At 43.9% G+C, this 15,059-nt stretch overlaps 1 protein-coding gene across 3 annotated transcripts in view; it reads left to right on the top strand.

Annotated features, from left to right (window-relative positions):
- The window catches only part of Epha4 (EPH receptor A4), a 145,449-nt gene that overhangs the window by 81,393 nt on the left and 48,997 nt on the right, over positions 1-15,059 (top strand). For all 3 annotated transcript variants that reach the window (XM_075952174.1, XM_075952175.1, XM_075952173.1), the window contains exon 5: positions 2,478-2,816. In XM_075952174.1, coding sequence (XP_075808289.1) covers positions 2,478-2,816 — 339 coding nt within the window. The remainder of the gene's footprint in view (positions 1-2,477; positions 2,817-15,059) is intronic.

Genomic DNA, 15,059 nt, shown 5'->3' with positions numbered 1-15,059 from the left:
CATCTGCATCCTGTATTGCTTTCCACACGGCAGTGCCACAGCTCCGGCTCCGGTGACCGTTTAGTTTTCTGCTCCATTTCTTCGCTGTTTAGACAGCGCCGTGCCCCGTCCGCCATACTAATTACTGACTTTTTGCCTCTGCAGTGCCTGGTTCATTGTGTCCCATTTTCCCATGTGAAAGTGGACGGGGAGCCTCGGCAAGGAGGTTAATGGATTTCAGAGTCACTCTTGTTCAGCCCTGGAAGTCACAGGAAAGTAAGAAACAGTGGCTGACCCGCTTTATAAACCAGACTCTAGCCAGCTCCACCTGCAGCCCGATGAGGGCTTTTACCATGGTGACCATCACAAGTCCCAGACTTTGAAGAGTAGAAAATGCACGCTCCTACTTAAAGCCAACGTTCTGCCCAGTGGAGCAGAACTAACCTCAGATTCTAGGGCACGGTACCCTGAGACTTCAGTAAACTCTGTTACGAATTATATTGTGTAGATTGCATTATTACCCGTCTTCCTTCTGAATCTCAGTTCCTTCATCATTAGTATTTAATACTTAGAGTTAATTGCATATTTGGCTCTTAAAAGTCTGCTATTTTTGCCAGGCATGGCGCTGTACATATGCCTTTATTTAATCCCAGCACTCGGGAGGCAGAGGCATGAGAATCTCTGAGTTCGAGGCCAGCCTGGTTTACAAAACAAATTCCAGGATAGCCAAAGACACATAGAGAAGCCCTATCTCAAAAAAAACAAAACAAAAAAAAGGGTCTGATATTTCAGTCACTCCATCCACATATTCTGAAGCCATTTGTTCATCCTTACTCAATCCTGAGCATACATTCAGTCTTGAAATCTAAATAAGAGGACATTTCTAATTTTGTTTCTGGGGAGTATATGAAGTAGGCTTAGCTTTAACACAGGTTTTACAATAGTTTTGTTAAGGTTCCCCAGCCTTAAGACTTGAAGGTTGGGGAGTGGATCTTACAGCTGAGAGAGGCCTCAGGTGATTGGTCTCTGGGGATGCAGTGAGAAGCTGCTGAGATTTTTAAAATAACATCCTCAGTTAAGCTGTAAGAGGGAGCAGGATGGGAGATTTCCCACACAGAACACTCCCACCAAATCCATTGGCCCCATTTATCACCGCAAGTCAAGTAACAAATATTGAGTGTGACTCTGCCCACAGGCAACCTGCCTCACTTCTGTCTCCATCACTGCTTTGGACCAGACACAAGGTTCCATTGTAGCCAATGGAGAAAAGCATCAAATCCATGCCGGCCTCCAGGAAATATTCCTTCCCGAGACGAGAGCAGAATTACCTTCAAAGCAGTCATCCCCCCAAAACATGTGTGTATATACACATAAATACATACATGCGTATACACGTGTCTGTGGGGAGAAAGAATGGGTGCTCCATGAAAACTCAGTTTGGCTCTTTGCCTTGCTTCTGTTATTGTTTTGCTTTTTGTCTGTTTGCTTGCTTTCGTTTGGTGATTTTACAAAATGACTGCTTTTAAATGTTTGACCAAGAAAGCCCCTCCTGATGGGGGTCGCACAACTTTAATCCCAGCACTTGGGAGGCAGAAGCAAGTGGAGATCTGTAAATTCGAGGCTAGCCTAGTCTGCAGAGTGAGTTTCAGGACAGCCAGGGTTGTTCATAGAGAGAAAGCAAAAGTCATTCTTTCAGCTCTCTGTTTCAGACTTCTGCTTGACAGCAGTTAGGACATAGCCTCTTGGCTAAGGGTTGATAGGCTTATCTTCTGTTGTTTTTCTACCCATGATGCTTTGCTAACCAGTCCATCTAGGATGACAGTCATCATCCTCATTCACATTTCAGAAACTTTTTGATGTCAGTGGGAATGGATGTGATTTTTAGATAGCCGGGTGCAGCTCTAATCTATGCAGGAGTGAGAAGCAGGGATGTGGCGGACATGGACAGCCCGGGACTAGCTCTGAGAACTCGTCCCCATCTTTGCGATCGTGTTAGACCAATTCGTGCTAATGACCCACCAGCGGTTTCACCAAGTCTCTTAAATCTCTGTCGCTCTGATCGTTTAATTTGCTATTGGTAATGTGTTCCACGGAGCAATCAGAACACGTCTTCAAAAGCCGACTAATTTTTCCAGTCCCCCACAGCCCTGGGAACTGGAATCCCATTTGTGGAGCTGACTTTCAGAAGGTAAGATGGAGACCAGATAACGTATGCTGCCTCTCTGCCAACCGAGAGCAGGCCCGGGCTTCGAGCCCGCTCGCTGTGGAGTGGCGTCTTGTCTCTAAGTGGCATGTTTATTTGCACAGGAAGGAGGATGACATCCACACGCAAAACTTCTAGTGCATGGTTCTTTTGAAGGTTTCTTTTTGTTAGCTCTCTTTGCCTTTTGCTCGCGTTGCCAAGCGGACCTTCCTTCAGCAGAGAGAATCATAGAAACTCTGAAGGAGTCCAACAGGGTCTCAGTGCTTGGGGTGACGGTCTGTTTCTCTCTCCTCAGGCCCACCATCTGCTCCCCTCAACTTGATTTCCAATGTCAACGAGACGTCGGTGAACTTGGAATGGAGCAGTCCTCAGAACACAGGGGGCCGCCAAGACATTTCTTACAATGTGGTCTGCAAGAAGTGTGGAGCCGGTGACCCCAGCAAGTGCCGGCCCTGTGGGAGCGGAGTGCACTACACGCCACAGCAGAACGGCCTCAAGACGACTAGAGTCTCCATCACGGACCTGCTAGCGCACACCAATTACACCTTTGAGATCTGGGCAGTGAACGGAGTATCTAAGTACAACCCCAGCCCGGACCAGTCAGTATCTGTCACTGTGACGACCAACCAAGCAGGTAGGAATAATCCCTATTAAGTTGTGGGTGCTGATAATCACAAATTGCATCTCTGTGCTGAAAATCAAAACAAAGCCTGTTATAAACCTAGAATCTGTGTTAGAATACAGAAGATTTGGAGGAGGACAGTTGTTAGTGTTGCTTCAGACAGCAGCTGCATACGGTGCCTTATGCAGGGCAGCAGAAATAAAATGAAGAATCGTATAGCACAATTGAAAGACAATGATAACAATAGTAAACCAAGTCACTTGGGTCCATTTCATACTTGATTTACTTCCTTTGTCTTTTCAGACTTAAGTATTTATGTGTTAGTGTCTGGGCATGTGTGTATGCGGACGGAGGAGCCTGCTGTCCTCCTCCAATACACTCCGGCATTTCCTTTGAGGCAGAGCCTCCCCTAAACTCAGGGCTTGTGTTTTCTAGACCCTGCTGGAAGCCAGCAAACCCTGGTAATCCTTTTGTCTCTGTCTCATTCTAGTAATGCTAAAAGTGGATGCTAGATGTCTGGTTTGTTACGGTGCTTACTGGTATCTAAACTCTGTTCCTCGTGATTGTTTAGCAAGCGCTCTTAAATACAGAGTCATCTGTATTTCCCAAGCACTCTCAAATCCATAATCTGTAGATGGACAGCATTTATAGATTACATAAGGTCCTAAGATTGATTTTTATTAATGTGGGGTGTTACCCTGGTGTCTGTTGAATTAGCCAACAAAAGCATTAGCAGCTGTAGTTTGGATCTTGTTCTTAAATTAAAAGACTACATAACACACAGGGCTTTATATTAGAACCCACTGTGTAAGCCTTACTTCTGTAGTTAACAACACTTGCCTTAAGAAGCATGCTAGTCCTGTGTGATCCCAGGATTTTGGAGATTGAGGAAGATGAGTAGTTTGGGGTCAGCCTGGGCTATCCATGGCCTTTCTCATGCTAATTCTGTAGACCTTTTGCCTAATTGGATCTGACTGATCTGAGCCCCAGGAGGTAGCTAGTCCACCCCATTTCTTCTATAGCATACATCAATTAGAGCTGACTAGAAAACACTGTTCTTGAAGTGTTTGTGTTCATTGCAACTCTGTCTCTCTCAATCTGAATATTTAGATGAACTGGAGTGTCAGGGTTTACTGTGGAGACCAGAGAAAAACTTCAGGAATGGGGCCCTCCTCCCACCTTGGAAACCAAGGAGGGGATTTAGGTCAGGCTTTCCTGCAGGCAGTTTTACCTGGTGAGCTACCTTACTGGCCAGGTTCCCTGTTATTTTTGAAGAATTCCAGAGGAAGGGGGGGAAATTGGCTTATTTTGTGAGATTTTTATGGTGGAAAGCACGACCAGAAAAAGATTGTAATTGCCCCTCAATCTGTGGTCTCACATCTCACTTTTCAGTATTTCAGGACGTGACCTCCATCGTTAAGTAAAATATGCATATTAATTGATCCAGTAATGAAAGATATAATTCAAAGCCATTTTTTTTACATTTTACTCCGAATTTCCTAGGGGGAAATATATATATATTGGTTTTTTTGAGACAAGGTTTTTCTGTAGCCCTGGTGCCTGTCCTGGAACTAGCTCTTGTAGACCAGGCTGGCCTCAAACTCACAGAGATCCACCTGCCTCTGCCTCCCGAGTGCTGGGATTAAAGGTGTACCACCACAGTGCGGTAAATATATTATTTTTTAAAAAGAGTATTGGGAAAGATTTTGAACAGGAGCTGCCATGAAAAGTCTTAAACTGTCCAAGAATCAACAGTCTCTTTATAGTTATGATCCATGAATGTGAACTGGCAGGCTTTTATCTTTTTTATATGTAAGTTCACGTGTGTGCAGATGCATGTGTCTGGTTGTACATTCATGAGTGTACATATGTATGGTAGAGATCAGAGGACAACTTTGTCACCCTAAGGTACAATCTCATTTGATTTATTATTATTATTGTTGAAGTTGTTATTATTGTTATTGTTGTTATTATTATTATTATTACTATTGAGGAAGGGTTTCTCATTCGCCTGGAACTGGCCAAGTACATTATGTTTGTTGTCCAGTGAGTACAAAGGATCCACTCATCTCCACCTTCCCAGTTATAAGAATCTGCCACAAGCTTGGCTGTTCTTTTCTAGGCTTGCACTTTACTGACTGAGCTATGACCCCAGCCCCTGGACTTTGCCTTTTAATTTTGTACTTTTAGATCATCTATGCTGTTTGACGTTTCATTTTTCTAGAAAGACTAGAATGATGTTAGAGTTTTAGAAGTATCACCAGAGTAATAGCAAGAAATGTTTGTGGTGTTGGGGTGTGTGTGTGTGTGCGTGCATGCATATGCATGTATAATACAGTGGACATATCACAGTCCCTTGCTGCATGACATTGGTACCTTTGTATAACAAGCAGCCAACCTGTGCAGAGCGCTCTCCACACTTAGAAGAATCTGGTTATGACCGGTCAGTCTTTCAGTTCGCTCCTTCTCCATCCTCACCCACCCACAGTGCTGGGGCTTGGATCCGGGCCTTTGTGCATTCTAACAACCCCTCTTCCATGGGGCCACATCCTCAGTCCCTCTTTCATTACACCTTTTCCATATCCTCACACAAACACGAGCATTGTGTTCTTAACCAATTTACCACCGGGACTGGACCTTTCAAGACCACATCTGTGCAGGGTCAAGTTTGAAGTCATTCTCCGGCAGAGAGGGCAGCCCTTGGGAGATGGGCTGAGGATAGTGTCTACCTCCACAGGGTTTAGGGAGAGACTTCCTTGGTTCTTCATATACATAAGGGCTCCAGCCAAAACATCATGTCAGCTCTTACTATGCCAAAAGGTCCAAGAGCACAGGGAAGGCATGCTGAAAATCTTCCACACGAGTAACACGTGCAAGAACTTTATTAGAAAGGAAGGAAAGAGTCAAAACTTTAGTGAAAAATGTTGTTGTAATTATTTTAGATCTAGCAGAAAAGTGGACAGGTAATTCCTCTGGAACAATGAGGTGTCTTTTTCCCTGTCATGTTGAGCAACCCTGCAGGGAGGCTTGCTTAATAGGACAAAATTTCATCTCTTTATTTTAATTTTCATGGAGGTGGATGCTGGGAAGCTGTTCAAAATTAAAAATAAATCTTTCAATAAGGAGACCTCCTATGAGGTCGACCAGAAAGTGGTTTTGCTCAGTAGAGAATTATGTGTATGTGTGTGCAGGGCTGCCTCCGAGTTCTGCCACACTTTGAAGTTCCTGATTCAAACTCACTGGGTAGTTTGTCTTTGCTTAACAAACCCTTTCTTCATAATGGTGAGAACTAATAATGAAGGCCGAATTCCTGGGTGAAGGCGGCAGTCAGCAGCTCCGTCAAAGCTCCCCTAAGCATATTTACATATGCACAATTATATTCTAATTGCATTTGGTTCCATCATTCCATTAAATTAGATTCCTTGAGGACCTTTATAGGTAATGATGGCTTATTCTATAAGGAATACGAGGAATTAACAGATATTAGCATGTAGTACCCAGAGTCCTCACAATCCTTCTGTACCTTTGATGTGTTTTCACGGTTTGTTGTTTTGTTTTGTTTTTCTCTTAAGTATCATGTTTTTTTTTAAAGCAAGTATTAGATAACAAAAAGAAAATCTTAGTTTAGACAGTGACCTTTTCTTACGATTATTAGGAAATCAGGTAGTATTCATGAGTTCAGCTGGGCCTATTCCCATTGTGGAAAAAAAAAGGTGAGATGTTTGGATTTAGAGGGGCTTTGATGGAAGGCAGTGTGAGTGGGCTGTGTCCTCCCAAGAATGTGTGAACTGTTTGAACCCAGATTGAGTAACAACCTTTTCCTATCTCCCCGCCGGGGTTCAAAAACAATTGACACAAAGGACAAAGGAAATCGGGGTGTCTGGCACCTGATTATTGATAAGTTGATTGATGGGTGCCAGCTTTGTGACTGAGGCTTAATGGAGTAACACCGGTCATCACCCAGTAGGCTGGGTCATCACCCAGTAGGCTGGCTGGTGGCTGGTGGGTCCTGCAGGAAGGAAGCTTGCTGAGGCTTGAGGGTGAGCCTTCTGCATGTGATGTGAACGTTTGGCTGGGGTACCCGGTCTCTCCAAATGCGGAAGGAGATGTCTGTTGAAGGAGGTGGAGGTGGCAGGGAAGCTCCTCCCAGACTTCCTGTTCTTCAGGGCAGGCAAAGGGAGTAAATTGAGGCTTGTCTTCCTGCATCTTCCCTCTTGTGGCCGCTATTCTGCCTTTTGTTTGGGAAATTGTCTTGGTGTTTATGAAAAGTGGATATGCAAACTGCTGAGTGATTTGTTTTCTTGAAGGCTCTCTCTCAGTTTACTTTGACTTAGTGGACCATCTCAGGCAAATGAATACAGGGTGTGTTCCTAAGAGAAATGCCGTGTAAATGAAGCAAGGTTTTCTGCCTAAGGAGCGGAATTGTTGAGTTGTCCTTAAAATGCTGTGGGAGCGGCCAGCGTTAATGTTGTTGTTGTTGTTTCTTACTGTGCTTTCCCAGACCTCCTCAGGCTTGGTTTGTCAGCTCCGAGACTAGATCATACTGAAAGGGAAAGGTACTTGTTTGCCTTAAATCACTATTAATCTGACCCTTGTGAGGAGTTTTCTCTACTAACTCTGAATTGCATCCACTGACTGTGGTATCAGTTTTATTTTTTTTAAATATTTATTTATTATGTATACAATGTTCTGTCTGTGTGTATGTCTGCAGGCCAGAAGAGGGCACCAGACCTCATTACAGATGGTTGTGAGCCACCATGTGGTTGCTGGGAATTGAACTCAGGACCTTTGGAAGAGCAGGCAATGCTCTTAACCACTGAGCCATCTCTCCAGCCCCTGGTGGTATCAGCTTTAAAAGAGTATCTTGTTTGTTTGTTTATTGATTGATTGACTGATTTTTCTAGGCAGGGTTTCTCTGTGTATCCCTGGCTATCCTGGAACTTAGACCAGGCTGCCCTTGAACTTATAGAGATCAGCCTGTCTCTGCCTCCCAAGTGCTGGGATTAAAGGCATGCACCACTACCTCCTAGCTGTTTGTTTGTTTCTGTATGACATATCACCACATATATGTGGGTGAGTGTGCACATGATGGCACATGTGTGGAGGTCCTTCCATCATAATACAGATGGCTATAACCCCTTTTACGTACTAAGCCATTTCACCAGCCCCAGTGTACATTTTGGGTTTTTATTTGCTTGTAACAGGGTGGGAAAGATCGGGCCACCCCCTTTCTGGAAGCAATGACGTCTCAGGGACAAACATATATACTACTCAGTCCAGAAACATTCAGATATTCTATAGATTGTGTGATTATCTAAACCTGCCGGTCTTAGCCCTTTCTATGGGCTCCAATTAATTTGAAAGTAGTCGAAAGCCATGACTTTGGAGTCTGGACTCTCAAGGATAGCATTCAGAAGAGGGTGTTGAGAGCGATTCCAAGGTCGGAAGCAATTCTGAAGGGTTTCAAGCATAATTATGATCATAATTTTGCCCCAGAGGTGTGACTTCACGGTAATACCCATCTCCTAAGGATTCATAGCCAAGTGGCATTGCTGTGTCCGGTTGTAGTAGTGCATGGACCAGGTACCCTGTTTCCTTGGTGGAACTGCCGTGGGCTGAGAATTATAATTTAGTCTTTGCTGTTCTCAGGCAGTTTTGAGCCTGCAGGTGTCTCTCTGAAGACCTTGCCCAGTGTCTTCCCCTGTCACATAACCAGTAGTGCTTGTTAGACTGGCATTGTTCTTAGGACTGCACGGTTAAGAACGCCACACACCACACTTTGTCATAACCCCATTGTACCGAATGTAGCAGTAGGTACTCAACATGCTTGTTGACCTAACTTTTATTTACAGTAAAAACAAGTGGGTTAACTCTCTCTAGCAGTAATACATTCAATAAACTCAAAATAATGGGAAAAGAAAAGAAAATAATTAAGTACAAGAGGCACACTGTTATTGCTCAACTGGTAAGTCCCCATTCTCTCTTTCTCTGCCATCTTTTAATTAGACACATTATGTTATTTGAGTGGGATAATGGCGAACAGTGGGAATTCTCATCCCCACTGGGTATAATTGCTACCTGTCTTCTAGATAGCAGAAGGAAGCTTCAGGGGAGTGGTGGGAGAAGGAAAAGACTCTTGGGGCAACTGAGTGAGGTGATGTGCCCCAGGCACACAGGAGCCAGACTTTCTGAGGTCTGAAGCAGAGATGGGCTTTGTGTGTTAAAGGGGGTGAAAGCAGGGCTCAGGAAAATTAAAAAGCCAAAGTTTGGGACCAAAATGGAGATTCTTAGTTTTGCTGTGTCGCATTGTGACAAGGTTGAAGGGAATACAATTGTCAGACAAGGAGACCATTGCAGTAGTATGCTCAAGGCAAAGAGAGGAGCAGGAGAATATGGCGTACTACAAAAGGTGCTGAAAGGCAAGGTCATAGCTCAGTGTGAATCTGGCCACTGCCCAGGTGTGGGAGGCAGAGGCCACGCCGGATGGAGTCAGCCAGGAGGAGGATGTGCGAGGAAAGGACCAGCAGAAGGTACATTCCCATTGCTTTGAAGAATTATGGTGGAATCCAGCGTTCAGATGAAGTGGGCTCAGGACCAAGGTTTTCTTTAAGCTTGCAAAATAAGAAAAAACAAATCAGTGATACTGGAAAAGCACAAATGCTCGCTGTTTTTATTATCCTACTTCCCCTATCCTCGAACAACCTATAAAGAATTACCTTTGTATTCCTAAAAGGACAAAAACAACTAAGATGAGGAATAGTTAGCTGTCATCCAGACTTGTAGGATTCAGTTCTGGCATCTGTGAATAAAGTTTTATTGGAACACAAGGCCCGTCATTTTTTTCACATGTTGTGTAGGAGGGCTTTCTGACTGCGGAAGCATTGCTGGGTAGCTGGCAGAGCGAATGACCGGCAGCGAAAATGCAATTAGGTTTCTGGCTTTACATTTATTTTTTTACGCTGGTCTCTGCTCTGGCGTACTACATCAAGAAAGGGGAGTAGTAAGATGTTGAAATGGCCGTGCCACTGTGGGAAATTGTGCTTCGGGGGAAGGATGTGGTGGCTTAGCATTCCGGTTAATCCATATGATCCAGTTTTTGCATTTGGCAAGACACGTTATTTGTAAGATGTTTTGATTGTGTTAAAAAAAATTAACCAAAGTAATTACAATTTCAAACATGCCTTTGCTTCCTGCCACCGCAAATCTTTCCCTGCTGATATTCAGATTGAAATGTGTAGGAATGTGCTTCTCATAATGTTGATGTGCATGGATTCTCTTCAACTTTTAAAGTTATTTTAAATATTTTTATTTTATTATTGTGTGTGCACGTGCATGCATGATATGTATGTGTGGGTTTATCTCGTGATGTTGATATGCACGGGTTCTCTTCAACTTTTAATTATTTAAATTTTTGTTTTATTATTATTATTTGTGTGTGTGTGTGTGTGTGTGTGTGCATGTGCTTGATATATATGTGTGGGCACATAAGCCACGGTCAAAGGACAACTTTGTGGAGTCAGTGTTTTCCTTCTACTTTTATCTGATTTTTCAGGTATCAAATCCCAGTCTTGGCCAGCAAGTGTCTTTCCTCTCTGAGCCATTGTGAAGGCTCCCGGTTCTCCTTAAAGTCTGCATCCTTACCACTCTGCCTCATAGGTAATCAGTCACACACTCTGGTTGTTAGTGTTACCCTCTCACTGAGATGATTTCCTGTTTGCTTTGATCTCCAGGAAATCGTGTTGTTTTTTCCTTACCCCTGCAAAACTGAGGGGAAAACAAACGACAGAACTAGCAAGATCTCCCAAGGAACTCAGATGGTAAAGAAATCCCACTGAATCCATGCTGTCTGCGCATCCTGCATCCTTCCTTGTTGGAGCTTAATGTTAGGAGTGCAAAAATGGTGGCTACTTAAGAGACCTTTGCTTGCTTGGATAATTATAATCTTGACCAAGCACACAACGGGCTTCAGAGAAGCCAGGTTGTGGTTTTCTCATTAACAGCTCTGCTCCAACCACAGACCCCTGGTTTAGTTCATAGTCCTTATGAAATGTGTATATGAAAAACATACAGTGCAATTATTTTTTAAAGAAAAAAATTTCTTGCTTTACACTTAATACCAAAAACAATTTTATTTCCATAGACTATTGTTGCCTCCACTGTGATTAAGAAGCCTACACATTAATTCATTATTATAATTCTAAAATCAAGTACATGAGCAATTATATAAAATATATCTCTTTTTTGTTTGGGAAACCAGGATTTCTGGACTCGTATTCATACTTGGTATCGTAAGGCCTGGTGAGAGGAAAAAAGGAAATCCTTCCCAGGGAATCTACTAAATTATCTAACTTCAAGGTTGACTAAGTGTCATGGACAAATGGTACACCTACAGCGGCCAGTGGTAATTACTGTGTATAAGTGAAAGTTCTCATTCTTTAGAGAGGTAAAGATTTCATTCTCGGAAAATGGACGTTGGTCTTTATTTATACACCCGAGTCAGAGAGTACTGTTTTTCTTAGCTCCATTTGCTTTGCTCCTACATAAATACACACACATGTTCGTCTGTGAGAGGGGAAACCCACTCTCGTGCGAGCCCCTGGCAGTCTGCTTCTGCTTTCTTTCTCATTTCTCAATGCTGTGCTCGTTCCATTGGACTTCACTGCCAACTTGTCCGCTCTGGAGAAGCCATCAAGGGATCTGAGAAAGAAGTGTTTGACCGAGATAAACGGAAGAGTGCAGGGATCACGTGGGTTTCAGGTGGGCTTCTGTCCTCTCTGGGTGTCCTTCCAACTAGCAAAATTAATCCCTTTCTCCTCTGAGTGGCCAAAGGGGATTCCAGAGTCTGGCCTTCAATTGAACATCAGTGAAATGATGCAGCGAAACTTTCTCAAAGCTTCCATTAAAGCCCTGCTGATATCTCTAAATAGTCAGGAATAACCCTCTTTTGAGATCTGTAGTCTGCAGGGATTCACTGGAATCCTGGCCCACGGCTCCCCAAGATGAGTCATGGTATGGCTATTGAGGAAAACCTTGTATGTGGTCTTCAGGTAGACCAGAAGATGTTGTCTTAGGTTTGCAATTTGCTCAGAGAAGCAAAGCAAGCCTTAGGGTCAAAACATCTCTTTCTTTTTCTTTTCATTTAATTAGCCTTTCCATGGTGTCCTCCTGGCTCCGATGCCCTCAATATATGAACCTTCTTTCTCCGTCTTGACTTGTGCCCAAAGTGACAGGTTTCTCAGATGTAAGGTACTGGCAAACGTAAGACAGTGCCACACCTTTGTGTGCTTGCCTCATGAACCAGGTGGCTTTCACGGAGAAATGTCACTGACACTTTGCTCCTATAGCCCCTGTGTGCCCCAATCCAGGTCTGACCACCCGTCCTCAATAAACCAAATCCTCAATAAGGAGAAAAAGGCAATTGATTCAGTGTCTCTTTGGGAAGTGGGACAAAAGAGTTCCAGCAAACTCCTCAGGGTCCTGAAGTTTCAATGGGGGTCAATATGCACCTCTAAGCAAGGGCAGTAAAGGTGTGGCCCCGCCCACCACTGACCCGCCATTGTTTGGCCTTCTCTCCCAAACTGGTCTGCTAAATTGTCAGGTCTGTGTGAAGTCTCTTTCCAGTTCTCACTCTGGCTGGAGAACCTTTGTGTGGGTGTGAGGTGAGGGTGGGGGGTCCCATTTCTTTTAAACTAGTGAAATGTGGTGAGACCCTTAACTAAAGAGGAACATCTTCCTTCAAACTGGTTACTGTATAGACACGGAGCAGGCAGACCATTTAAACGTAAAATCCTTTATCTGATGGATTAATTGCTAAGGCTTGCACTGTCGTTCTCTACTGAGTCCGTATTTTGTTTTGTTATAATGAAGCATAGGGGCCACTTACTAAACCATAACCTCTCAAAATATGTTATGGGGAAAGTTAAAGTGCCTTGACACGGTGGTGCTATTTTGCTATCTCTCTCTCTCTCTCTCTCTCTCTCTCTCTCTCTCTCTCTCTCTCTCTCTCTCTCTCTCTCGGAAGATTTGAGTCAGAAAGAAAAGGAAATGTGTAACAACTGTTTTTGTTCCGCAGTTCCCAAACGATACCATAGATGGAGAAATTTTCTCGGGCAGTTTGAGGCACACTTTCCAAAAACACCTTTTTGGATGAGAGCCGCAGAATTGATGTTTTCAAGAAGATCTCATAGGAACCTTTGGTCTGTGGCATATGCAACCAGCACTCAGGATCTCAACTGAGAGCTAAATAAGGATTTGCCACCAGCAGGCTCCCAGTAGGCAACACGCTTGTGTAAGATCTCCCTCCCCCCAAGAACAGACACTATGAAGGGACGGCTCAGGACGGCTCCTTGGAGAGTTTGTAGATAACATACAGCAAGCAGTAAATCTGCCGCCGTCTGTTGGAATCAACTCTTTTTGGTGGGAGGGGGTATTTTTGGTGAGAGGGGGCGGTGATTCTGTATTTGGGACCTAATAAAGTAAGGTAGTTGGAAATGCGGCTTCGTTCTCCTTCCCTTACCAAAGCTAAGGGCATAGAAACAAGCCAGGCTCTCAAACCTGCTGGTAGCAGAAGGCTTACTCAGGCAGTCTCTGACCTCACTAAGGTAGCCAAGGACTATTTTTTTTTTTTGGTTTGGTTTTTCGAGACAGGGTTTCTGTATACCTTTGGCGCCTGCCCCGGAACTAGCTCTTGTAGACCAGGCAGGCCTCGAACTCACAGAGATCCGCCTGCCTCTGCCTCCCGAGTGCTGGGATTAAAGGCCTGCGCCACCACTGCCCGGCTCAAGGACTATTTTTGAGCTCTGAAAATTACTGATCCCCCAGGTGTTGCTGGTGTAGAATGCAGTCCTCAACTGTGCTGGAGCCCAGCGAACCCACCATGAGCTTATAGGGTCCGCAGGAGAGCCAGGCTTGAGGGGACTCCCTAGGAAGCATTCTTCCGTTGCTGGGTAGGGGTGGGGGTGCCGCTCCATCCACTCATTTCTTCGCAGGTGAAACGGACGGTTAGTTATCACTGTAGAATATGGTGAGTCCCTGATGCTTCATTTTTTCACTGAAAACTAGGAGAACAAGCAACAGAACCCTAAGCAGCGAAAGTTAGGAAAAGGATGGCTTCTGGTTAGCAGAAAGAATGGACGAAAAATTTTAAAGCCATAAATGGTGTTTACATCTTTCATTTGAAACTTACTCCACCACAAAAAAATCAACTGACTAAAAGCCCAGGACAATGCAGTTAGGAAGTCTTCACAGGATAGAAAAATTTGGAGAAGTCCCTGAAATATTAGTGCTAATTTCTCAAAGTCTACTTGAACTGCAGCTCCTCTTTGCACAGTGTATTTTTCTCTTTCTCCTCTGACTCGGAACCCATACAAAATAACCCCCACGGCACAGTGGAGCTGGGCCTTTTGTGTTTCCTAGTGACCATGCTGAGGGAAGAGCTCTAGGTGAGATGTTGTTCTAATGCGGTTCTTCCAGCACTGAGGGATTTACTCCTGGGTGGAACTGGGGCTAGGAAACTTCACACTTCAGCAAATTGTGTTTAAAGAGAGGCTCCTGAGACGTGTTGTACCTTCTTATTTAAAAAAAAAAAGTCCCAAACAGTTATGACTTTCCTAATGCATTCTTTGTTATATTTTATGACTATAGAAGTCATCTTGAATACTTAAGCACTGATCTAGTTGAAGACATCTATCGGCCTTAATAACATTTTAAATTTTAATGGCTCAGTTGTTTCCGCTCTGAGCTTATACTGCATGTAGGAGTTTAAACTATCTGGCACACATAATTCTGTTTCTGGCTGATACCCCAAAGATTAAAAAAAAAAAATTCTGTGGTTGCCAATTCCCAAGCTTAAAATCCCCTCTCATAAATGACTCTTCTGTTGCTAACCTGTAATAGAGCCTTTTAAGAGACTTGTCCAAAAGATAAAGTTTCAGATGGGAAGGTCACTAAAAGATCATTTCATGGCCATGGTTTTCTAGAGCATCGCATATGGTGGCCATACAGAGGAACCATTTTCAAAAGGAGCTGTTTATAATCCCAACCAAAGGCTTCTGTCTCTGTCTCCGCCCACAGTGCCTTCACTGTTCCCTGTCTACCCCAGCAGGAGAGTCAGTTGCGTGTAAAGTGGAGGCCCGGTTCACAGCCTTTGCTCCGTAAGAATCTGATCCCTTGTGTTTAGAACCTCCCTATCTTCCATAGTGTGGAATCAACGCGGCATTAAGATTTGACATCTCGCCGGGCGATGGTGGTGCACCC

Source organism: Microtus pennsylvanicus, chromosome 17 (genome assembly GCF_037038515.1).
Source record: "Microtus pennsylvanicus isolate mMicPen1 chromosome 17, mMicPen1.hap1, whole genome shotgun sequence".
NCBI classification, from domain to species: Eukaryota; Metazoa; Chordata; class Mammalia; order Rodentia; family Cricetidae; genus Microtus; species Microtus pennsylvanicus.
Note: the sequence above shows the minus strand (reverse complement) of the source record. Positions and strands in the feature narration are given on the sequence as shown.